The 26,456-nt window shown below is 44.7% G+C and overlaps 1 protein-coding gene across 8 annotated transcripts in view; it reads left to right on the top strand.

Annotated features, from left to right (window-relative positions):
• The window catches only part of ntng2a (netrin g2a), a 118,673-nt gene extending 93,246 nt beyond the window's left edge, over positions 1 to 25,427 (top strand). For 3 of the 8 annotated variants that reach the window (XM_072488605.1, XM_072488598.1, XM_072488600.1), the window contains 8 exons: positions 2,301 to 2,339; positions 3,380 to 3,415; positions 4,364 to 4,402; positions 14,651 to 14,716; positions 16,235 to 16,306; positions 19,383 to 19,550; positions 21,257 to 21,391; positions 24,578 to 25,427. In XM_072488605.1, the coding sequence (XP_072344706.1) occupies positions 2,301 to 2,339; positions 3,380 to 3,415; positions 4,364 to 4,402; positions 14,651 to 14,716; positions 16,235 to 16,306; positions 19,383 to 19,550; positions 21,257 to 21,391; positions 24,578 to 24,792 (770 nt within the window). In that variant the 3' untranslated portion in view covers positions 24,793 to 25,427. The remainder of the gene's footprint in view (positions 1 to 2,300; positions 2,340 to 3,379; positions 3,416 to 4,363; positions 4,403 to 14,650; positions 14,717 to 16,234; positions 16,307 to 19,382; positions 19,551 to 21,256; positions 21,392 to 24,577) is intronic. The other 5 variants (XM_072488599.1, XM_072488602.1, XM_072488601.1 and 2 more) reach the window with 4 other exon arrangements.
• Positions 25,428 to 26,456: the final 1,029 nt, after the last annotated feature.

Below are 26,456 nucleotides of genomic sequence, written 5' to 3'. Positions count from 1 at the left end.
TTTTCTGAGCCCGATTGCAGCCAGAGTCAGTGATGAATCTCAGCTGTTACAGTTCTAGTAACTAATGCGAATCATAAAGGCAGGAGCTGTGTTAAATGCTGCAATAAGGCCTTTCAGTTTGAGCCTAGCTCAGCTGTTCAACCCTCATCTCCTGGCAGTTTTCCCAAGAAAGATATCCAGCAGCCATCTTCTGTTAACCTGATTATTGTTGCAAGAAGGCTGGGATACCTACACTCTTCATTCTCCAATGACTATACAAGTCCTTCACAAAGATCCATTATATTGTGCTGCAACAGTGTATGGAATAGTGCAGCGATTGTAATCTTGAATGTTAAGTGACAGTCATAATGACATTAGGGAAGGAGCCCATCAATAGCATTGATTAAAAAAAAAAAAGAAATACTTAAATAGTTTCCCTTAATGCAGATTGATTCCCAAAGCCTGCGGAAAGAAAGTTTTAATGGCGTACAGTTCCTTTCGATTGAACTAGTACTGATCATTCCCTGAGCTGGTGCTGTACTTTCTGTGTAATAGTTCAGAAAAGGCAAACTGCAACAAAATGTTCAATGGGTATTTTTCACAGTGTTGGGATCATTCTTCTTCTCCATTTGTATATCAACAGGGAGCACTATCAAAATGTTCAAATAATATATAAAATTAGTAAGTGTGATAAATTGTGACGGGGACTAAGTGACTTCAGGAACACATAGGCGGAGCAAGTGGACATCAGGCGAAACCTATTGCCGAGAACTGTGAGGTGTTACATTTTAAAAGGAACAATAAGCTACAGGAAATGGCAGAGAATGATAACATTTTAAAAGATAACAAGTAGGTAGATTTGGGTTTGTCAGATGTGTAATTCTTACAAGTGAGGGGATAAATTGACAGAGATTTATATTTTTTAAAAAGACTACATAATGCTAGATTTTAGAAAGTGGAGCAGAGTACAAAATGAAAGGAACAATGTTAAACCGAAGCAATTCATTGGTTAAGCCACAGATAGAATAACAAATGGGTCATGCTTTGTGCAAACCTACTTTATATTATGGGGAAGATGCAAATGGAAATCACTAAGGTGATACCAGGGCTGAGGACCTTTAATAATAATAATATAATAATAATAATCGCTTATTGTCACAAGTAGGCTTCAATGAAGTTGCTGTGAAAAGCCCCTAGTCGCCACATTCCGGCACCTGTTCAGGGAGGCCGGTACAGGAATTGAACCCGCGCTGCTGCCTTGTTCTGCATTACAAGACAGCTATTTTTCCCACTGTGCTAAACCAGCCCCTATGGGAGTCTAGAGTCCAAACATGTGCAGGTTAGGTGGATTGGCCACGATCACTGTGCGGGGATAGGCAGGGGTGTTGGCCCAGGAAGGGTGCTCTTTCAGAGGTCTGTACAGACTGTGGGCAGAATGGCCTCCTTCTGCACTGTAGGATTCTTTGGAAACAGAGTTCTTGTCAAAAGGACAGGTAAGGTTAAGAGGAGGCTCAAAAATATGAGGGATTATGATGAGATCAATTTCCACAGGTCGGTGAGTCGATGATGAGAGCACATTGTTTTAAAGTTAAAACCAAAGAAAAGGGGGGGTGAGGTCAAGACAATTTATTTTACGCAAAAGGGTAACATGGAAACTGGCGGGATTCTCTGTCTCATCTATGGCGGGATCCTTTGCGAGCAAGAACAGAGGGTTTGGTGTTCCAGCCAAAACTCCATTCCTTTTCAGAGGTACCGGAAAATCCCTGCACCAAATAAGGAAGAAAGATTTCAGCCAATGGTTGAACAGAACTCAGAATATCACTTTACAAAGGAAAGTGGACAGATAAAAAGAAAAAACAGTGAGGAAAACAAAGGGGATTGGAGAGAAGAGGGACTGGAGAATGCCCAGTACCACTGGAAGTGAATGGCCCAGCAGGGAAATACTAGACAGAGCCCCACAAGCTCATCCCTGCTTTAGACTGAGGACGGAAACACCCCCAAAAAAACACTGATCTTCTTGCCACTCGATTGATTATTATCATTACTCTGATCGATTTTCCAGGTCCAGTGTTCAAAAAGTGCGCCAACTCCTGCAACTGGTTCATTTACTGTAGTGTGTATGTGGTGGTCAGTGTAACTTCTGTCGCCAATAGTAGAACATTGCTCCTCTAACTCTACTTAATTGTTCAATTCACTTTCTGTGAAACTAGAAACCAGCAGAAATAAGCACGTAAATTAATAGTTAGCAACAGACTTTGTATTTGACATTTTCCTCAAGTTGTTCTACTGATTAAACTGCCTTTTTCCTGCTTCATCAAAAGGAGAAACCGTTTCAAGCCTTGATAAGGAAGTCGAAATCAGTAAGTCTTTAAGGCTGGTTATCGATAGCTAGTAATGTTATTAGTATAGACCAGTAGCGAGAACAGCGATGAGTAGTGCAGACCGGGTGTGTGGGTCACTATTGGCTCCAGCAACAATAGTAATTAATTTTAGAGCTAAACCACCAGACCAAGGGCGCGATTTATCATCTGTGTCCCACCGGAAACGGGATGGGATTCCATTGGTAGATCCCGGGAGAGGCCGTTGCACGTTGTGACGTTGCAATCTGGATCCCGCCCAGAATGGGTGGGGTGCAGAGCGCAGAGTTTAATGAGTTTAAAAGGTCTCCCCCCCAAACGATTGGAGGCCCCCGGGTGGTCTGCCTCTGGGCAGTATGGCACCCTGGCACTGCTGGTGCCATCTGGGCACCTTGGCACTGCCAGCCTGGAACCCTTGCAATGCCACCTCGGTGCCACCCTGGCACTATCAGGGTGTCCAGATGGCACTTCCAGGCTGACAGGGGCATTTCCAGGGTGCCATGGTGGTGGTGCTGAGATTCCAGGCTGGCATTTTGCCTGCATCGGGCCTAGGGTGCCCTGACCATGTGAGGTGAGGCCCCAAGGAACTCTTATAGGTGAGTTGCGACATGGGGGAAATGAAAGATGCGACATGGGGGGGAGGGGGTGGTCGAGAGATCTCTTCCCCAAGCAGAGCTCCTCAGTGCAATAAATGATGCTAAGGGGGTGGGGAGGGGGTCATTCTCTGTCAAAATAACAACAAAGTGTCATTAGATAGCAGGGTGGCACTGGAAACAACCCTGCTAATCCCGCCCAGAGCGGACTCCGATTTAAAAAAAATTAAATCACGCCCTAAGTCTCTTTCTTCAACTTACATTGATGTGGACCAGAGTTACTATATTATCCCCCTCCCCCCAGCCCCTATCATCCCCTCTAACATTAGGTATTTCTCTATGACTACAAACTGTTATCTATTACCCTCATGATTGAAATAAATTAGCTTGCAATATAGATTCTCCAATCTAAGTCAACCTCAGAAATTGTGCTTGTGTTTCCTACTGAAGGCCCTGCACCAGCTGCTGAGCGAGAGGTTAAGAAGGGTGAGTTTACAGTTGTGATTAAAGTCTTCTCCGGGGGCGGGGGGGGGGGGGGGGGGGGGGGGGGACACCTATTCTTAAATAGCCACTTAGCCTTAAACTTTTGGCAGATGTGTAACTTTGCGGTTCTCTGCAGAAGGCCAAAGTAGCTGAAGAATAATTCGACAAGTGGGCCAACTCCACAAAACGACAGGCATTTCAGCCACTGTACCGTTTATCAGCTTTGTGCCAGCAACCTATACACCCGAGGCTAAGCTTTGTGTGTTAAATTGGCCTCTACGTACCCTGTAAGCCATTAATCTGGTAGTCCAGTATAGACAATGCCTTCTGATCATTTTAGAAAATGGTGACATTATCATTCTGGCATCAACTTGGTAGATCCCGGGCGAGGCCGTTGCACGTTGTGACGTTGCAATCTGGATCCCGGTAATATAAACCACTTAATGGAAGTTGATGCTACCAGACTTGCTGTCAGTTAAATTGCTTACAATTTAGTTACTGGTACTAGTCACTCGCACTCGTTATCGAAGGCACCAGTGAAGATCTATAGATAGTCATGGTTAGTGGTGAGGGTCACTCCCTGAGACACTTATACATTGCAAAATATTAATCTGACCAATGGAATCAGTTTACATTTAAAATATCTAATTGAAAAGATGAACATTCACTCACTCACAGATTATTTGATTGCATTTCTTTGCTATAAATAATCAGTCTTAGCACAAGACTGTGACAGAAACTCTGCTGGTATAAGTTGCGAGTGGAAAAGTATTGCTTGTTAATGTAAATTACAGAATTGGACGCACTACCTTGTTATAAAGCTGAATTAGTAAGTGTGAAAACAAAAATTTCTTCACATGTAGAAATTAGATTATCATACTGATTGAGTCTTCAATCTGACACCTACCTCTCACATTATACCTACATGACGGTTCACTGCTTGCTTACAAGGAGGACGCATCTCAACCTCAGGTCAAGCAATCAAGACGGGTGAGTTTATAACACGAGTTGCTGGCATTGACCAGTGCCAACTGCACTGATTACTAGTGTAGAATTGCAGAATTATTTTTCAAATCTAGAATAATCCCTAAAGTCTTGAGCACTAACAGACCTGTAACTGATAAAAGTAGGAGGCAAAACCACTCAAGTCTAAACCTGATAACAGATGTTTCTGTTAAGTGAATGGGAATGGGAGATTTACTTGCAATAACTGTTAATGGATTCATTTCCTTTCGAAATCCCTTTAAGTGAGCAGTTTCATTGGCAAATCGCAGCATTCAGCAGGTTTGCTACCATGTTATACTGCTCCTTTGGGTATCAATCTCATGACTTCCTATTACTTTCAATCACTTTGTATTCAGCTGGTAGAATGTGCACGCACATTTTAACACACAAAGTCTCACTCTCCCAGTGGACTGTTTATCTTCTACACAATATCCCACCTAATGATCTGATTCTTAACAGTCACTCTATACACTGCCACATGGTACCTCGATAGGCTCACAAATGTTTGGGTCATGAAGACATTGACTTTATGCAGAAACAAACATAGCTAGAGCCTCCCCCCCTTCCCCCACACAACCACCCACCCCCTCCCCCGATTCGAATTTACTACTACGCATGTTAACCATTCTTCCTAATTCCTACTGCATGCAATCATCTTGCTTGTATGTAATTGAAGAAAGTAATCGACCCCCCCCCCCCCCCCCTCTTCCTTTCCACCCTGCACCAATTGCAGTGCAGGATTCTGTCCACGGAGACAGTAGTTCTGGCTTGTTGAATGATCAACATTGATATGCGACATGAGAAGGTCGAGGCCTACACTATGAGTAATGAAGGGAGTGAATGCAGGGCATGCTGTACGGTGTCCCTGGAGAACAGCTCATTGACAAATTAATCCATTGCCTCTCAGATTCTTTCCTGCCTCAAGTCCCTGTTGACAAGATGAATGTCTTGTATGAACACGGTTCTGTCTCATAATGAGAAACAATTTTCTTCAGATAGACACTGAAACTATGTTTTAAACCCTAACATACTGGTTCGCTTGTGGGCATTTACAAGGTGGCCTTGCTTGATTTAATAGAGAGGTTTAAGCAACATTTCAAATCAAATATGTAAATTATTTTAACAGGCAAGTCTAGCTGAGGAGTCATAATATTAAGCCACCTTGTTTCAATTGATTAAATTGAGAAAAGTCACAGTACGTATTTTTTGTCAACTAAACTAAAATTCGAACTACGTTTCTTGTGAAGGCTAAAATTAAAACTATTTTTAGAAAGAAGCATCAGTGGTGTTAATCCGACATAATAACACTCATTCCTTGTTTCTATACCGTCTGATTTGTGAAGTTGCAATCACACTTGCTGCTAGTTCTCTTAGCTTCCAATTGTATCAACCCAGCATCTTCAGGCACATACCGCACCGTCCACAGTCATTACACTGGTCCATTTAAATAAGGATAATAGGGAGCAACTAATTCTGCAATAGCTTGCATTTTCTTTAATATTCATGTAAGGGATGTGAGCTTCGCTGTCTAGGCCAGCATTTATTGCCCATCCCTAATTGCCCTTGAGAAGATGGTGGTGAGCCGCTTTCTTGAACCACTGCAGTCCAGGTGGTGTAGGTAAATTCACAGTGCAGTGAGAGGGTTCCAGCATTTTGATCAGCGACAGTGAAGGAATGGCGCTATATTTCCAAGTCAGAATGGTGAGTGACCTGGAGGGGAACTTGCAAGTGGTGGTGTTCCCATGTATCTGTTTCCTTTGTCCTTCTAGATGGTAGTGGTCGTAAGTTTCTAAGGTGCTGCTGAAGGACCCTGGGTGAGTTTCTGCAGTGCATCTTGTCAATGGTACACACTGCTGCCACTGTTGGTACACACGCTGTCTGCGGAAGAGGGAGTGAATATTTGTGGAAGGGGTGTCAATTAAGCGGATGCTTTGACCTGGATGGTGTCAAGCTTCTTGAGTGTGCTGGAGCTGCACTTATCCAGGCAAGTGGACTGTACCCCATCACATTCCTGACTTGTAGATGGTGGACAGGCTTTGGGAGTCAGGAGGTGGGTTACTTGCCACAGTTAAAAAGTTAGTTTTTAAAAACATTTCCAATTAAGGGGCATTTTAGCGTGGCCAATTCACCAGCCCTGCACATCTTTTGGGTTGTGGAGGTGAGGCCCATGCAGACACGGGGAGAAAGTGCAAACTCCACACGGACAGTGACTCGGGGATTCTATATCAATCTATTCTTTAAGGAGACGCTACAATCTTATTAAAGGTCAGGTACTTTACATGCTGGTGTTACACCTAATGCTTCAATCATCTTTCTATTCTTACTCCAATGCATAAGCAACTTCCTCACCCACGGCAATGTCTGAGAGGGTTATATAGGGTTATATTGGAAAAGTAATAGAGGGGCGGCACGGTGGCACAGTGGTTAGCGCTGTTGCCTCACAGCACGAGGGACTCGGGTTCAATTCCAGCTTTGGGTGACAGTCTGTGTGGAGTTTGCACTTTCTCCCAATCTCTGCGTGGGTTTCCTCCGGGTGCTCCGGTTTCCTCCTACGGTCCAAAGATGTGCAGGTTAGGTGGATTGGCCATGATAAATTGCCCCTCAGTGTCCAGGACTACGCAGGTTAGGTGGAGTTACAGGGATAGGGTGGTCTTTCAGAGGGTCAGTGCAGACCCGATGGGCCGAATGGCCTCCTCCTGCACTGTAGAGATTCTATAATTCTATTCATGCACATTATTTTCCCAAATAATTACATTGGGCTCTAATCCCTTTACTGCCTTTCCTGTTGCATAGTGAAATGAAAAAAATGGAGTCTTGGCCTTTATTACAAGGGGGAAGAGTATAAAAGTGGAGAGGTCTTGCTACAACTGTGTAGAGGATTGGTAAGACTCAACCTCGAGTAGTGTACAGTTTGGTCTAAGAGAATATTCATTAGGTTGATGCCTGAGGTGGAGGGATAGTCTTTAAAAAAAAAAAAATTCAATTAGGGGGCAATTTAGTGTGGCCAATCCACCTGCCCTGCACATGAAAATGAAAAAATGAAATGAAAATCGCTTATTGTCACAAGTAGGCTTCAAATGAAGTTACTGTGAAAAGCCCCTCGTCGCCACATTCCGGCGCCTGGTACGGGAATCAAACCGTGCTGCTGGCCTGCCTTGGTCTGCTTTAAAAGCCAGCGATTTAGCCCAGTGTGCTAAACCAGTGAGTGATACAGTGTGGCCTCATAGGGTTTGTGGAAGAGGTTTGGATAGTGGCAAGACAAAGATTACTTTGTGAACAGGAACAATCAAAGGTGCTGTCAGGTTAATCCACCGGGCCCACAGCTCCTCGAGCTATTAGGGCCAGTCGGAAAACAGAGGTGTCAGCGCCTGGATTCAGAGCCTCAGTGAGACACATGTTGAACTGCCTGTTTAACCAAGAGATAGATTCAGCAGCAACTTCAAAAAGAGAACCAAATATTGGTATTGTCTCGAAAATTGAGCACATTGATAAGGCAGATATATAAATATGCCAAAGTTAGAGAGATTCAAACTTTAAAATGTTATTAGATTTCAGATTAATCTGGACTTTTCTCATGTGAAGTTGTCCTTGGAACTCCTTGATGGATTCAGGAGAGGGTGCAGACCTGTCATAGTCAGTGACAAATACCTCAACAAACAGTCATCATCAACCTTGAGCTTAGAAACAATCTGAACACTGACAACAGACACTTCCAAATGGCCTACTATTGAAATTGGGCCTTGCTTTTCTGGAGACATCACTTTCTCACGTTATCGACATAAATGAGACCATAAAACTGGCAAAGTACTGACTGCCTCACAAAGAAACGTTCAATGTAAAAGAAAAATCATGGCAGCAGTGGCTTTTATCGATCATCGAAATGCATTTGTTCAGTGTAGGCCTGCACTCCCTTTACAAAGCAAGTACCCTGTCCTTTAGTATTCAGAACCAAGAAGAATTACTTTAGCATCCTGGTGGCGCAGTGGTAGCACTGCAGTCTCACTGCGCCGAGGTCCCAGGTTCAATCCCTGCTCTGGGTCACTGTCCGTGTGGAGTTTGCAAGAGCTGGTGCAGATTCGATGGGCTGAATGGCCTCCTTCTGCACTGTAAATTCTATGACATGTCCTCACGGCAATCATGAGGCACTGTGGACCATCAGCAACTGCATAACTCTATTCAACCACAAACTGTAACCTCATGGTCTAGCATATCCCCACTCTACCATGATTGGATTGGATTTGTTTATTGTCACGTGTACCGAGGTACAGTGAAAAGTATTTTTCTGCAAGCAGCTCAACAGATCATTAAATACATGGGAAGAAATGGGAAGAAAAGAAAATACATAATAGGGCAACACAAGGTATACAATGTAACTACATAAGCACTGGCATCAGATGAAGCATACAGGGTGTAATGTTAATGAGGTCAGTCCATAAGAGGGTCATTTAGGAGTCTGGTAACAGCGGGGAAGAAGCTGTTTTTGAGTCTGTTCGTGCATGTTCTCAGACTTCTGTATCTCCTGCCCGATGGAAGAAGTTGGAAGAGTGAGTAAGCCGGGTGGGAGGGGTCTTTGATTATGCTGCCCGCTTTCCCCAGGCAGCGGGGGGTGTAGATGGAGTCAATGGATGGGAGGCAGGTTCATGTGATGGACTGGGCGGTGTTCACGACTCTCTGAAGTTTCTTGTGGTCTTGGGCCGAGCAGTTGCCATACCAGGCTGTGTTGTAGCCAGATAGGATGCTTCCTATGGTGCATCTGTAAAAGTTGGTAAGGGTTAAAGTGGCCATGCCAAATTCCTTAGTTTCCTGAGGAAGTATAGGCGCCGTTGTGCTTTCTTGGTGGTAGTGTCGACGTGGGTGGACCAGGACAGATTTTTGGAGATGTGCACCCCTAGGAATTTGAAACTTCTAACCATCTCCACCTCGGCCCTGTTGATGCTGACAGGGGTGTGTACAGTACTTTGCTTCCTGAAGTCAATGACCAGCTCTTTAGTTTTGCTGACATTGAGGGAGAGATTGTTGTCATTGCACCACTCCACGAGGTTCTCAATCTCCCTCCTGTATTCTGACTCGTCGTTATTCGAGATCCGGCCCACTATGGTCGTATTGTCAGCAAACCTGTAGATGGAGTTGGAACCAAATTTTGCCACGCAGTCGTGTGTGTCCAGGGAGTAGAGTAGGGGGCTAAGTACGCAGCCTTGCGGGGCGCCGGTGTTGAGGACTATTGTGGAGGAGGTGTTGTTGTTCATTCTTATTGATTGTGGTCTGTTGGTCAGAAAATCGAGGATCCAGTTGCAGAGTGGGGAGCCGAGTCCTAGGTTTTGGAGCTTTGATATGAGCTTGGCTGGGATTATGGTGTTGAAGGTGGAGCTGTAGTTAATAAATAGGAGTCTAATGTAGGACTCCTTGTTGTCGAGATGCTCCAGGGATGAGTGTAGGGCCAGGGAAATGGTGTCTGATGTGGACCGGTTGCGACGGTATGCGAATTGCAGTGGATCAAGGCGTTCTGGGAGTATGGAGGTGATGCGCTTCATGATCAACCTCTCGAAGCACTTCATTCCGACTGAAGTCAGGGCCACCGGATGGTAGTCATTGAGGCACGTTGCCTGGTTCTTCTTTGGCACCGGTATGATGGTGGTCTTCTTGAAGCAGGTGGGGACCTCGGAGTGGAGTAGGGACAGTTTAAAAATGTCCGCGAACACCTCTGCCAGCTGGTCCGCGCATTATCATCGAGCCAGGGCATCAGCTTAGTTCAATGAAGAATGCAGGAGCAGCACTAGGCAGAGCTAAAAATGAGGTGTCAATCTGGTGAAATTACAGCACAGGATTCTTTGGGAGTCAAACAGTGAATGCAACAAGTGAAACATAGAGTTCAGCGATCTCATAATCAACGGATCATATCTGCAGTCTTGACACATCCAGTCATGAATAGTGGTGGACAAATTAACTAATCAGAAGAGGAGGTTGTAGAATTATCCCCATCCTCAATCAAGGGGGAACCAGCAAAATCACTGCAAAGGTCAAGGCTGAAACATTTGCAACAATCTTCAGCCAGAATGGATAATCCAAGTCAGTCTCCTCCTGAGGTCCCCAGCATCACAGATGTCAGCCTTCAGCCAATTTGATTCACTCCACGCGATATGAAGCAACAGCTGAAGGCACTGGATGCTGCAAAGGCTAGGGACTCTGACAATTCCGTAACAATACTGAAGACCTGTGCTCAGGAACAAACTGCACCCATAGCCAAGCTATTCCAGGACAGCTGATACACCGGCTTCTACCTGACGGGCGGCACGGTGGCACAGTGGTTAGCACTGTTGCTTCACAGCGCCAGGGTCCCAGGTTCGATTCCCGGCTTGGGTCACTGTGTGGCGTCTGCACGTTCTCCCCGTGTGTGCGTGGGTTTCCTCCGGGCGCTCCGGTTTCCTCCCACAGTCCAAAGATGTGCAGGTTAGGTGAATTGGACATTCTGATTTCTCCCTCTGTGTACTCGAACAGGCGCCGGAGTGTGGCGACTAGGGGGTTTTCACAGTAACTTCACTGCAGCGTCAATGTAAGCCAATACTTGTGACAATAATGAAGATTATTATTATTACAATGTGAAAACTTTCCCAGGTATGTCCTGTCCGCAAAAGCGCTGTGCAACCCAACCTGGCCAATTACTGCCCCTTCAGTCTACTTAGATCATCAGCAAAGTGATGGAAGGTGTCATTGACAGTGCTTTGAAGTAGCACTTAGACAGCAATAACCTGCTCACTGACACTCCGTTTGGGTTCCACCAGGGCCATTTGTCACCTGACCTCATTACGCCCTTTGTCCAGACATGGAAAAATAGAGCTGAACTCGAGGTGAGGTGAGAGTGACTGCCATTGGCATCAAGGCAGCGTTTGAGCAGCCGGAGCAACTGGGAGCCCAAGCAAACCTGACGTCAATGCAAATCGGGGGACATTTTTCAATGGTTGGAGCCATATAAAGGATGACGATTGTGCTTGTTGGAGGCCAATCACCTCAGTCCCAGAACATGCTGAAGGGGTTCCTCAGGGTAGTGCCCTAGGCAGAATCATCTTCAGTTGCTTCATCATAAGGTCAGAAGTGGGGATGTTCGCTAATGATTGCGAAATTCTCAGCACCATTCCCGACTCTCAGGTACTTAAGCAGACCATGTCCAAATGCAGCAATACCAGGACAACATTTAGGCTTGGGCTGATGTGACAGCAACATTCCCCACACACAAATGCCAGCAATGACAAGCACTGCTGGCTTTAAAAGCAGACCAAAGCAGGCCAGCAGCACGGTTCGATTCCCGTACCAGCCTCCCCGAAAAGGCGCCGGAATGTGGCGACTAGGGGCTTTTCATAGTAACTTCATTGAAGCCTACTTGTGACAATAAGCCATTTTCATTTCATTTCATTTCACCAATAAAAGCAATTCGCCCTTAACATTCAGCACCGCTGAATCTCTCACTATCAACATCCTGTGGGTAACCATTGACTAGAAACTGAACTGGACTACCTGTAAAGGTTCTGTGACTACAAGAGCAGGTCAGGACTGGGGATTCCGCAGCGAGTAACTCATCTCCTGACTCCCCAAATCCTGTCCATCTACAAGCGAGGAGTGTTGGAATACTCTCCATTTGCCTGGATAAGTGCAACTCCAACAACACTCAAGAAACTTGACACCGTCCAGGTCAAAGCAGTCTGCTTTGATACAAAGCAGTACTCATGCAAAGTTGCAGCTGAGTCTCATGGTACAAAATGCACTGCGCTAACTTGTCAAGCCCCCTTCGACATCATGTTCCAAACCCTCCACTACCAACACACAGTGATTGCACACTAAGATGCACTGTAGAAACTCCCCCAGGCTCCTTAGGCAGCACCTCAGAAACCTACGACTGCTATCATCTATTAGAACAAAGGCAGCAGATGCATGGGGACACCATCACCTGCACATTCCCCTCCAAGTTACTTGGCTTGGAACTATAATCACCATTCCTTCACTGTCGCTGGGTCAAAATCCTGGAACTCCCTAACTGCACTGTGGATGTGCCCACGCCCCATAGCGGTTGAAGAAGGCGACCAAGGGTAATTAGAGATGGCAACAAATGCTGGCCGAGCCAGCAATGCCCATGTAAGGATTTAAAAAATAAACCTTAGTGAAATTATGCCTATCACGTGCTGCGACCCATGTAGTACCTGCATACTGACATTGGGCAAAGTGGAGATTGGGCTCTGTGATAACATCCACTACAGTGAGCTGCTTCTGACCATCACTGCCTGGGCTCACACATAAATGAGCTCCCCAGGAAGGGAGAAAATGAGAGAAAATTGGTGCAAAGCGCAAAGGAAAAAGCCGGGCTCATATTTATACCAATAGGACCACTTAACGCAGCTAACTGCATCCCTGACATTTACTGCAGCTCATGTCTAACAGATCATGAATAATAAGGTATTAAATGGATGTATCTGGATAAACATATCAACAGATTAACATTTGGAAAGGTGAAGACAAAGGATATTTAATCTGCTTCCTCAGGTTATTTTCATCTAGTATTCTGTGTGCGCGTGCGATGCATTTAAAAGGAGAATTCCACTCAGTAATACGCTAAACAGATCAGGCCTTTATGGAAATAAATGAGAACATCCAGGCATTTTAAAAAGTTGCATCCTAAATAGTAAACAGTGCTTTGCTTACGGGTAAATAAAGTCATCAGCCACTGCCAAAAGTGTATGAACCCAAAACCAATTTATGATCGTGAGTGCGGAATATTTTTGTGCAGAGATGCATTCCAAAATAAACTGGCCAGCCATTTTAGCTTCCTTAATTAGAATTTTAAAATGCAAACACCATCAATCGGAAACAGAAATAGAAAACACAAGGAAATAGATGTAATCCCACCAACACCATTTTTAGTCAAAACGCACTGGGGTGGGCCCCTTCCTTGGATCCTGGAGATGGTAGATGGTGGCATAGTGGTAATCCAGAGGCCCAGGCTGATACTCTGGGTCATGGGTTCAAATCCAACCATGAAGACTCAAATTCAATGAATAAAAATCCGTAACGGTGACTATGACAACCATCATCAATTGTCATTAAAAAAACACATCTGGTTCACCCATGTCCTTTAGGGAAGGAAATCTGCCGTCCTGGCCTGGTCTGGCCTACATGTGACTCCAGACGCGCAGCAATGTGGTTGACTCTTACATGTCCTCTTAAATAGCCGAGCAAGCCACTCAGCTTCAGGGCAGCTAGGTCTGGACCAACCAGCTATGCCCACATCCCATGAATGAATTTTGAAAAAGATAGAAAGGATTATATAGTTCTAACAAATTTGCTCAGAGCAATATACAGAAATAATTTATTAATTCATAATCAATTGGGAATTAAAGGGAACACTGGAATCTAATGGCAAGGATCTAGGTTCTGAAATGTACCTTCAATACCAATTTCTTCTAACTTTAAAATTTGCGCCTTATTTTCTGATCCATGGCGAAAGATTTTGAAACCTGTCCAGAAGATCACTATGGCTTTAATATTTCTGTGCAATACCTACCTCCATCCCATCGCATTTATCTAACCGTGTGTCTGAAATATACAACTATCTCTTTTTCCAACATACTGTATGACGGCAGTTCTAAAAATGTATTTCTTTTGTTTTTTTAAATTTAGAGTATCCAATTAATTTTTTTCCAATTAAGGGGCAATTGAGCGTGGCCAATTCACCTACCTGCACATCTTTGGGTTGTGGGGGCGAAACCCACGCAAACACGGGGAGAATGTGCAAACTCCACACGGACAGTGACCCAGTCGGGATCGAACCTGGGACCTCGGCGCCGTGAGGCAGCAATGCTAACCCACTGCGCCACCGTGCTGCCCTAAAAATGTATTTCTAACACTCCTCACATTTACATGGAAACAATTTAAGGGTCGCTCATCTTCTATCTTCTTTAAGGAGGGATGGATCGCAGAAGAGACTAAAAAGAGCTATTGTCAAAAATAAACGCCGGAAGAATCATGCTGCATGTTATATGTACATAGGAATACTTGATTGTACTGTGAACACAGAATTCCGCATATCAGGATAATAGAGAGGAATGAGAGTCATTAACGAGTAGGAAAGCCGATATGCTGCTGAACATTTATCAGATTTATACTTGAGTGGAGCTGATTTCTAGTAAGGAGAAAAATGGCAAAGCCTAAGTTTCTTATTACTAACCAGGTGGTTTCTGATACGTGCAGATGTTCCAAAAAGAAAAGCAGAGGTTGGAGTGCCCTCTGGTGGAGGCCAAATGAAGAGACCTAAAGGTATTCATTGAAAATAGATCAGCGAACTGTTCAGAGTTTGGGTGAGGGTAAATGATTTAAGAGGTCAGGAGTGCATTGCAGAGTTGAGCTATTTAACATAAAATGACATATTTACAGAGGAATTTATAATTTAGCGTAAAAGTTCAAATCTAAGCAGTTTTCCGGTCCTCAGTAGATTACACCTTGTTTAGATCATAGTACCCTGGAACGTGACAGCTTAAAGGAAGACTTGCATTTATATAGCAACTTTCACATCCTTAGAATGTCCCAAAGCACTTTACAGCCAGTTAAAGTACTTCTGAATTGCAGCATTTGTTGTAATAAATGTGGTCCCCAGCTTGCTCACAACATGAAATGAAAATTGCATGTTCCCACAGATAGAATTGTGAGAACGGTCAAATAAATTAATTTTGTGATGTTGGTTTAGGTAAATTTGGGTCAGGATCCTGAGGACAACTTTTCGAAATAGTGCCATGGGGCCCTTTGTGCCCACGCAAGAGAGCAGATGAGATCTCCATTTAATGTCTAATTTGGCTGATGAGGGAGGAACGTAGAGACAATAATGTGTTTGAAAGTTGGTACGCAGCAAAACATGCCAAGCATTTCTCCTGTGTACAGCTCAAATGGCAGAGTTTGGAAAGTCAGGACCCAGGATTGTCCTGTCCCCACCCTTCATAAACCCTCTCGTCCACTTCCTCTCTTACTTAAACACCTTTGCCAACCCAGCCTCTCAGCCCCCTTCCTAATCTCTCCTTGGATGGTTCGATGTTCATTTCCTCTGGTGGAATATCTTGGATTTGAAAAGCGATATACAAGTCCTGTTACACTGTCCAAATGCCATTTCCTGCCCCGTGTTTCATCCTCACTGAAACTCATGGCTATCTGCTTTCTGTTCCACTTTATCTGAACTCAATATCGTCCAGACCTCCTCCAGCACCAGTTTCTGTTCACCATCACCCCCCCCCCCCCCCCCCCCCCACCCCCGGCACTCCGCTGTCTTTCCAATCCCCCCTCCCATACACTGGCCCATTCACAAGTCCATGTGTGGCTTTGACACAGGAATGGCCCAGCCCACACAGCTGGGCTTCTGATGGTGAGCCGACCCGACCCTTTCACCTCTGATCTGAGCTAACTCAACCAAGATCTGGATTTGTGCAGTCGCCGCACTGGGCTGCCTGACAGCCTTGAGGAGCATGCCTGTCTCTGCCTTCCTGCTTCTGCCTTCCTGTCTCTGAGACAGAGGCAGGTTGTAACACCTCGAATGCTAACTGGGCTGAGATCAGCTAACATCCCTGACCAAACATTTCTAAACCGTGTGACCCCACGTCCTATTACGCTGCATATTTACCCACTGATATGAAGGCCATCAGTCCTGTTAAAGGCTCAGATGGAACATTCAGTCATTGCCTCCTCTTTACTGGATTGCGTTCCTATTTATTTATTCACATCACTGATTATTTCTAAAACTTTACACGTGGTGGCACCAATGGAAAGATTTTTTAATAACATTTTTTCAAGCACCAGAGAAAATATTAAAGCCCCGCCAGACAGAGCCAAGGCCCAGACCAGAAGAACAAGGAAACTTTCAAGGTAGGACAGTGATTAGAATAGATGACGCACACCCGTCATTTAGATTGTTCAGAGTTATTGTGTGTTTAAATGTTGCTTTATTTTCTATTCCCTTCCCACCTCCAGCCGTCTCCTGTCCCATGCAGAGTGTTCACAGTCAGTGAAACAAAACGTTCCCATTTCTCAATCTCCTGTTGCATTCCACAATTCAGGCTATGGGCTTCTCTCAGCCGGTTAGGTGAAGTGTTTGATCCTGTGTTCAGTTCATTACCAGCACCCAGAAACCAGCCACATCTCCTTCCCAGCCTGACCCGGTCTAACATTGGAAACGTAAAGTATGTGCGGACTGCGGTGTGTGTGGTGAATCCTTCAGACTTGACCAGAGGTGCGCTGCTCCACAAGTTGGCCGCAAGGTTCTCCTTTTACCAGCGTTCCCTCTGTGTCGAATATCTGGAACTTTGATCAGTGAGCAACTGGATCCCGGATGTGAGAGGTTAGAATGACAGCAGGTTTAGCACATTGGTCTGGTAGAACCTGGATACAAAAACCTGACGTTAGATTGCTCACCATAAACTGTGCTCACCATAAACTGTGCACACTATAAACTGTGCTCACCATAAACTGTGCACACTATAAACTGTGCTCACCATAAACTGCACACTATAAACTGTGCTCACCATAAACTGTGCACACCATAAACTGTGCTCACCATAAACTGTGCACACTATAAATTGTGCTCACTATTAACTGTGCTCACCATAAACTGCTCACTATAAACTACTCACCATAATTTGTGCTCACTACAAACTGCTCGCCATAAACTGTGCTAACTATAAACTGTGCTCACCATAAACTATACACACTATAAACTGTGCTCACTATTAACTGTGCTCACCATAAACTGCTCACTATAAACTGTACTCACCATAATTTGTGCTCACTACAAACTGCTCACCATAAACTGTGCTCACTATAAACTGTACTCACCATAAACTGTGCTCACTATAAACTGCTCACCATAATCTGTGCTCACTATAAACTGTGCTCACTATAAACTATGTTCACTATAAACTGTGTTCACCATAAACTGCACACTATAAATTGTGCTCACCATAAACTGTGCTCACTATAAACTACTCACTATAAACTGCTCACTATAAACTACTCGCCATAAACTGTGCTCACTATAAACTGTACTCACTATAAACTATGCTCACTATAAACTGTGTTCACCATAAACTGCACACTATATATTGTGCTCACCATAAACTGTGTTCACCATAAACTGTGCTCACTATAAACTGTGTTCACCATAAACTGTGCTCACCATAAATTGTGCTCACCATAAACTGTGTTCACCATAAACTGTACTCACTATAAACTATGCTCACTATAAACTGTGCTCACCATAAACTTTTGTTTCTAATCAATTCCAGGTAAAGTCAAACCCGTATTAACCAATGGGGTTTGTGTGCCAGTTCGTATGCAAACAAAATCCATCTTTAAATCAGAACTTTAAGAAATAGCCTCTGTCTTTATGGCTGGATACACTGTCAGCACTATCACAGAATCAGAATCACATCCTGCCTTAGGGCCATTCATTCCCCCGCACCTGCACATTGTTTCTATTCAAATAACCAGAACTGAAGTGTGTTGTCAACCTGGTATCTGCTGCGTTACTGCCTGCGATTAGAAAACACTTTGTAATATTCCATCTGAAAAACCTATTTCTGGAAGAAACCACTGGGACTTCTTCAACTCACCCCCGAGTCTTTTCCAAAATGTTGCTATTTTTTTGTCAGAAAGGAAGGAATGATTTGAGGCTTACCTGTACAAACCCCAACCCAACGGGGAACCTCACCTCGGACTATGAGAGTGTCTTTTGTTATTGAGCAGGATATAGGACCATAAGGACCTGTGCTCCTGTGATTCTCTAACAATGTCATCCAAAGAGTATATATAATAAACCAGAGCCCTCAATGGCTCACCCTCTGATCACAAGAAACTTCTCATTTATTCTGTTCGCTGCAAAATAAATCAACGAATGGGATGCCTGCCTGCAGATGAACAAACACAGCTAATTGACAGTAAGAGGGGTGAGTTGGTTTTGTTTTTTTGTAGGAAGTGAGACACACAGTCAATGAAACTAAGTACTTCAAGCCCTGCCCCAGCATCTCCGATACCTGCTTCAGAAGGTTTTCCTCAAAGGTTCTGGTTAAAGAGACATGGGGGGACAGCAGTATGATCCAATGATGCAGAAACCGCTTTGGAGTCAGGTCAGGTTCAACAGATGCTGAGGAATCCATCACTCCAGTACCGGTCAGAGAGAGAGAGAGGTTTTATTGTTGCCTTCCCGTCTTCCTCCTCCACCCAACTGACCAAAGGTCAAGGTCACCTGGTTCATTCTCCCTCTCATAGAAATCTACAGAGCCCCCCCCCCCCCCTCCCCCGGCAAGACCATTCCAGGTGTTGATCACGACATGAAGCAAGTACTTCCAGATATTGCTCCTGGTCTTCACTGAGATAGGTAAGTGCAGCGAGTGGGCTGGATACTGTGCTCTTCTAAGGGTCGCTGCGGACTCAATGGGCCAAGGGGCCTTCTTCTGCACTGTAGTGATTCTATGAATATAGCTTTAAAAGCTAAGTTCGTACTGCAGCTGTAAGATACATTTATACAGCCTCATGTTTACCATGTCTGGGTTTATCCTCAACATTTACTGATTCGAAAAGGAGTTAAAACAGCAGACTGTGGAAAAATTTAGGTCCTGCGTTTCTATTTGTTTTCTATTTAGGCTTTCAAATCCACGAATACTTTCTGTCATCTTTCTGTCACCTCTATTTCAATCTTTTCATCAAATATTTTTCACAAATGCATTAAGTTCGTTTTGTCAAATGTGTAAAAAGCAAGTTTTCTCATTGCAGAAACCACACCGTGCATTTTTTAAAAATAAGACTTGCTGCTTGTATCTCTGAAAATTGTTTATTTCTCCCCTTCAAGATGTTTCGTCTCGAAGTTTGCATTGATGTTTTTGTGGCACTAACTTTCCCCATTCCCCCCCCCCCCCCCAAACCCCCGACCCTACACTTCCACCTCCAGACTGTGAATGCTACGGGCACTCCAATCGCTGCAGTTACATCGACTATCTCAAGATTGTGACTTGCGTCAGCTGCAAGCACAACACCAGGGGGCAGCACTGCCAGCACTGCCGACTGGGCTATTACCGCAACGCCTCCGCAGAACTAGATGATGAGAACGTCTGTATTGGTCAGTACGAGCGGCCTTAACTCCAAGCAGGTTGTGCAGATCTATTTTAACGTTCACCCTGAGCAAAAGGCCAGGTTTCACCTCAGATTCCCCAGCTCTGTGACCTTTAACGAAGATCTCCAGTTCATTTTGAATTTCAGACAAGAGACTTGATTGATTGATTGATAGATATTATTGTCACATGTACCGAAGTACAGTGAAAAGTATTTTTCTGCGGCCAAGGGAACGTACACAGTACGTACATAAGAATAATCGAAAGAGTACATTGATAAACGGTACTTCAAGTCGATTCCTGGAGTGCCACCTCTCCTGTAGATGCCACACTGCGGATTGTCTGCGGGGAGGTCTATTTGATGTTGGTCTCCATGGAGCCTCTCCGTCATGCCAGCTCTGCCATGTTTTGTTTCGGATTTGGCAGAGCATTCGACGCAAAGCAAAAAAAAAAAGCCAGTCAGCGTCTGTAGGTGAGCTAAAAGTTTCAGGTGTGAACTCCTCAGAGTTGGAAATATGACAGAGGAAAAGTTTCTCAACAAGGGACTCAAAAAGGGAAGAGAGAGGGAAATGACCAGCCGCAATTTCTGGTGAAGGGTGTACACCCGAAATCGCTGTGCTACTCTGCTTCGAGCCTTTCCTTATTTTGTTTCAGGTTTTTATCCAGTATTCTTTCAGGATTCTTGCAGAGATGGCACTATCATCAGGGACTTACTGAGCTCTTTATTACATTAGAATGTGCAGAATCTCGACTGGTGCTGTTCATAAACTTCACTTTTGCATTTGTCTCTCTCTCCCATATGTCACTAATAATATAATAATAATAGCTTATTGTCACAAGTAGGCTTCAATGAAGTTACTGTGAAAAGCCCCTAGTCGCCACATTCCGGCTCCTGTTCAGGGTGGCCGGTACAGGCATTGAACTCGCGCTGCTGGCCTTGTTCTGCATTACAAGCCAGCTGTTTAGCCCACTGGTGCTAAACCAGCCCCTAACCTTCAGACAAGCCAACAAATGAACACAGTGACAAACTCCTTCACTCTTCTTCCCATGAGATGCAAATATATCGCATCAGCTGCTTTAGCTTGGCAAGGAAAGCTCTTTCTTAAAATGATATTCCTCCCAAAGGTGCTCCACCCAGTGGCCCAGCTGAGAAAAATCAGGTTTAATTTTTGCAGGAAATTGGATTGGCTAGTGAAGACCTTCTCTCCCACACAGAGTGACCAATGCAGTGCTTGGCTCCTGCTATGTAAGGTGCTTTATTAACACTCGGCAAGTGCTGGAGCGGTGCATTCATTTAACTTCAACTGGAAGGTTGTAGGTTTGAATCCCAAGGTTACCTGCCACTGGGGTTTTGGCTTTTTCTGTTGAGCTGATGGAGAGGGACTAAGAACATTACGCGCAAATTCTTGTTTGGTCAATTGCAACCCAGATTAACATGAAGTAAGCAATGAGCAGTAAAAGGAGAAGGGGCAAAAATAGCAAGATGAAGACAATTCACTGGATCACAGAACATCTTTTGTCGAGATTAGTGAGGAAATATCTTGAGCGTACTGGAGTCCACAAGTTTTGCTCTACGTGCGTTAAGGTTTTCTTGATGTGCACTGGGAGCAGTTTGTGAAATTTGGGCTGAAGACACGTTAGGAGCAGGTGAAATGTAGAGGTACTGCTATCTTGTTGCTCACCAGGATGTAAAAAGATTGTCTTTATTTTACAGAATGTAACTGCAACCAACTTGGATCAAGACATGATCGCTGCAATGAGACAGGGCATTGTGAATGTAAAGCAGGAGCTACGAGCCCCAAGTGTGAGGATTGTAAACCAGGATACTATTGGAGACTGGGCTGTTTCCGTAAGTATATAGAGGTCACCACCAGTGAGTTGGAAGAGTTACAGCAGACCATTCACGCTAATCTCATTCAACTATCGCGGTTAGCTCGGCCCTGGCTATTCCTGGCCAAAATGCTGAAAGGGCCACCAATATCCGGTGGTGAAATTCAGCGAGGACTCACTGCCAGAGGCCAGTCAACGAATAATGAAACAGAACCAGAGGATGGCTGATGGCACACAGCGCCCTGGGAAAGTGTGGAAATTACCCAACCGAACATTAATCTGATGCAAAAGCAAAACGTTGTGGATGCTGAAAATCTGAATTAAAAAAACAGGAAATGTTGGAAACTCTCAGCACACCAGGAAGAATCTGTGGAGAATCAAAGTGAATAATTTAGTCCAATGACCTTCCACCAGTTCTGACCTGACAATTAATTGAAGGCCATTGAACCAAAATGTTAACTTAGACCATAAGGCCATAAGACATAGGAGCAGAAATAGGCTATTAGACCCATCGAGTCTGCTCCGCCATTCAATCATGGCTGATATTTCCTGATCCCCATTCTTCTGACTTCTCCCCATAACCCCTGATCCCCTTATTAATTATGAACCTATCTATCTCTATCTTAAAGACACTCAGTGATTTGGCCTCCACAGCCTTCTGCGGCAGAGTTCCACAGATTCACCAGCCTCTGGCTGAAGAAAATCCTCCACATTTCAGTTATAAACAATTGTCTTTCAGTTTGAGGCTGTGTCCTCGGGTGCTAGTGGAAACACCCTCTCCTCGTCTACTCTATCTAGGCCTCGCAGTATCCTGTAAGTTTCAATAAGATCCCCCCTCATCCTTCTAAACTCCAACGAGTACAGACCCAGAGTCCTCAACCGTTCCTCATACGACAGGCTCTTCATTCCAGAGATCATTCTTGTGAACCTCCTCTGGACCCTTTCCAAAGCCAGTACATCCTTACTTAGATACAGGGCCCAAAACTGCTCACAATACTCCAAATGGGACTTCACAGGAGCCTTATACAGCATCAGGAGTATATCCCTGCTCTTGTATTCTAGCCCTCTTGACATGAATGCTGACATTGCATTTACCTTCCTAACTGCCAACTGAACCTGCACATTAACCTTAAGAGAATCCTGAACTAGGACTCCCATGTTGCTTTGTGCTTCTGATTTCCTAAGCCTTTTCCCATTTAGAAAATAGTCTATGCCTCCATTCTACCTACCAAAGTGCATAACCTCACACTTTTCCACATTGTATTCCATCTGCCACTTCTTTGCTCACTCTCCTAGCCTGTTCAGGTCCTTCTGCAGCCCCTTGCTTCCTCAATACTACCTGTCACTCTGCATATCTTTGCATCATCTGCAAAATTAGCAACAATGCCCTCAGTTCCTTCTTCCAGATCGTTAATGTGTGAAAAGTTGTGGTCCCAACACTGACCTCTGAGGTACACCATGAGTCACCGTCTGCCATCCTGAAAAAGACCTATTTACCCCCACTCTCTGCCTTCTGCCTGTCAGCCAATCCTCTACCCATGCCAGGATTGTACTCTTAACACCAAGGGCTGTTCACTTATTGAACAGCCTCCTATATGGCATCTTGCCAAAGGTCTTCTGGAAATCTAAATAGATCACGTCCACTGGTTCTCCTTGATTAATCTGAGGCATCTGCTCCATTAAGACAGCCCAAATAATGACCTGAGAAGTATGAGAGGGGAAATTTACTGAGTAACATTGTGGGTACATTTACAGATGAACTTTAACAAGGTAGCAAAGCAGTTTACCTAAAGTTGCCGTGGAAACACAAGATAGTGAAGGCATATGGTACAGTTCACTTGCTTTTATCAGTAGTGGCATGAATCATAAGAGCAGGAAGGTTATGTTGGAGCTGTACAGGACTTTGGTTCGGCCACAGCTGGAGTGCTATATTCAGTTCTGGTCACCGCACTAATAGGAAGGATGTGATTGCACTAGAGAGGGTACAGAGTGAAGTGTTGGGTACTCTGCTACACAGACGAACCAACACGGTTGCGAATGGTACAATGCAGTTTTATTTCAAACATCTATTTACAGTGGTAAACTGTTTACTGAGGTTCGATCATGACCCTTGATTCTGTGGACCTATTCCTAATTCTATCTTGTAGTGGCACTCAGCACATGGTGGATGTCTGAGTGGCTTGTAATGAGCTCTGTGCCCTGAGCCGTCTCCTGCTCGAGTCCCCAGGAAGTGTTGTGTTCCCTGTTTTGTACTGTATATGCTCTTGCCTGTGATTGGCTGTCGTGTTGTGTGTGTTGATTGGTCCGTTGATCTGTCCATCAGTATGTATGTATGTATGTATGTGCTATGATGTTTACCTGAATATCATGACAACAGAGGCGATTCATCAGAATGTTGCCTGGGATGGAGCATTTTTGGCGATGAAGTGAGTCTGTATAAGCTCAGGTTGTTTTCTTTGGAGCAGAGAGGGGACCTGATTGAGGAATATAAGACTATGAGGGGCATGACAGGATGGATGTTCCCCTTAGTTGAATGGTCAATAACAAGGGGCACAATGTTGAGGTGAAAAACGGGAGGTTTAAAGGGGATTTCAGGACAGAAAGTTCACCCAGAGGGTGGTGGAAATCTGGAATGCATTCCCTGGGAGAGTAGCCGAGAAAGGAACCCTCATAATCTTTAAAAAGTACAAGTCCTGGGAAGTGGGATTAGTGTAGATTAGAGTAGTTTGTTTTTGTCGGTGCAAGCTTGATGGGGGTCAATGGCCTCGTCTGTACTGTGACTCTATGTCTCTCATCTTTGGCTTTGACAAGGGGTGTATATTCTTTTGTCTGAGTTCTTGAGGTTGTTGATGTTCAACCGTTAATAGTTTGAAAGGAAAGGTGTCCTAGCAGACAGGTAGATGCTGGTTGCCAGGCCGGTCTTACAAAATGTAGATGGCCATTGTATGATTCCTTTTGAATTTCACCTCTGCAATCTCCTCAAAGATAAGGAGGTGCAAATGTCTCCCAAACTGCTAGACCAACTCCTATCGTTCAAGATTACAGATAAATTCAGCCTTTTTAAAGTCTTTGCCCGGTTTTGAAAAATTTAGGAAGTAGCCATGTTGATATTTCATAAACATATAATGAGGTCTTAACTCTGTTATACTTATAGATGTTAAGACTTTTAGGTGCTTTTATCATTTTATGATTCTATTCCCTGCAGCAAACATTTGTGACAATGAACTTCTGATGTGTCAGAACGGCGGGACCTGTTACCAAAACCAGCGCTGCACCTGCCCCAAAGGTTACAGCGGCATCCTCTGTGAAGCCGGCAGTTGCGACCTGGAAAGTGGAAACTGCAACGCGGCTTCCACCTCACTTCTCGGCCCGTGGACGGTCCTGGTCGCCGCACTGACGTTGCTGCTGGCGTGCGAATAATGAACAAGCAGCTGGGAGAATCCAGACCCAGGGGATAACCTGTCCGAGGTGTTTCAGGAGCAGGAGCCCCTGTCGACCACACCGTGCCGTCAGCGTGGCGTCCCAATGGGAGTGTCACTTTATAGATTCCATGTATCTAACAGGGTGATAATGACGAGACTGTATAGGTTTGACACGTGTTGTACCGTATCCCACAGTGAACGTTGCTCATAATCAGTTTAGGGAGGGAAAGGGGGGTTGGGGGAAATAAAGATATTCTAGAGGAGTAATTCCATCACGAAAGCCAACAGAACATTTAGGAACTTTTGTGGCAAGTAACTGCACACTGAATTGTTCAAATTCTGCTGCATAATCCAACATCATCTATTGCCTAGGTGTACTGATGCCTAAAACACTAGTGGCTGCATTTTGTTTCGCAAAATACCAGTTTGACGGGAGAGAAATTGGATCCGTTTGCAATGAGCATGGTTTTCAAAGGGTGGAGAGCTGGTGTATAACATGATGAGCAGTATTATTCTACCAGATTCAATAGTTTTTTTTGTAGAAATGGTTATTTTTGCTCTATTTAAATGTTAACATATTATGGACATTTTATTATACAGTGACAACACACAGTAAAGTGACTTGTTACATCATTACTCTGGTATTCTTCTTATTTTTCCACATAGTTGTTTTCCCCCTCCCCTCCCCTCCCCGGCCCACTCCTGGCTGGGTTTAGCGGTGATAGAAGAATCCGGGAAAGGAAGGGTCATCAGGAGTAATTTCAGGATTTGGAATGGGTGGGTGCGGCTGACGACTGGGGGTGAGTAATGAATGGAGCATCTGGACGGTTCGGTGGTGCAGTGTTTAGCACTGCTGCCTCATGGTGCCGAGGGCCCGGGTTCGATCCTGGCCCCGGATCACTGACCATGTGAAGTTTGCACACTCTCCCCGTGTCGGCGTGGGTCTCGCCCCCAAAACCCAAAGATGTGCTGGGTCGGTGGATTGGCCACACTAAATTATTAGAAATTATTTTGTTAAAAATGAACGCTGCATCTGTGAAAATCCAAGTCCAACCTGCCCGAGATCAACAGAGGCCAAATTCTCTTGTGATGAGGCTCTGTTGGGAGCGTCACTTCCTGTGCCCCAAGGTTGAAAAATGCTATACTTCCAAATCCACACTTTGCCACTAGTAGCAGTGGCCTGTGATCAGGAACAGCAATTGCAGGTTCGAGCCACTCACTGACTTGCGACCAACCAACACAGGCCCGTCACCTCGCCGGAGTTGTTTAATCTTTCTATTATTTTATACACACATGAGCTCCAGCCCTCAAATGACAATTCCACACTAGGAAAACATAATTCATCTTCTACACAGAGACATTGTATTCAGCTGATTGAATTCAAAGCTAATTAGAGCCAAGTTTTTTTGTTTGTTGCTGCACCAGGTCACCTCGTCTCCGGCACATCCATTACGCAGCATGGGGCCGATTAGCTCAGTTGGCTGGGCAGCTGGTTTGTGATGCTGAGCGAGGCCAACAGTGAGGGTTCAATTCCCGTACCGACTTCTCAACCTCGGCCCTCGCCTGAGGTGTGGTGATCCTCGGGTTAAATCACCACCAGTCAGCTCTTGCCCCTCAAAAGGGGAAAGTAGCCTATGGTCATCTGGTACTATGGCGACTTTA

Source organism: Scyliorhinus torazame, chromosome 22, assembly GCF_047496885.1.
Source record: "Scyliorhinus torazame isolate Kashiwa2021f chromosome 22, sScyTor2.1, whole genome shotgun sequence".
Classification (NCBI taxonomy): domain Eukaryota; kingdom Metazoa; phylum Chordata; class Chondrichthyes; order Carcharhiniformes; family Scyliorhinidae; genus Scyliorhinus; species Scyliorhinus torazame.
This window is presented reverse-complemented; position numbering and strand designations above follow the sequence as displayed.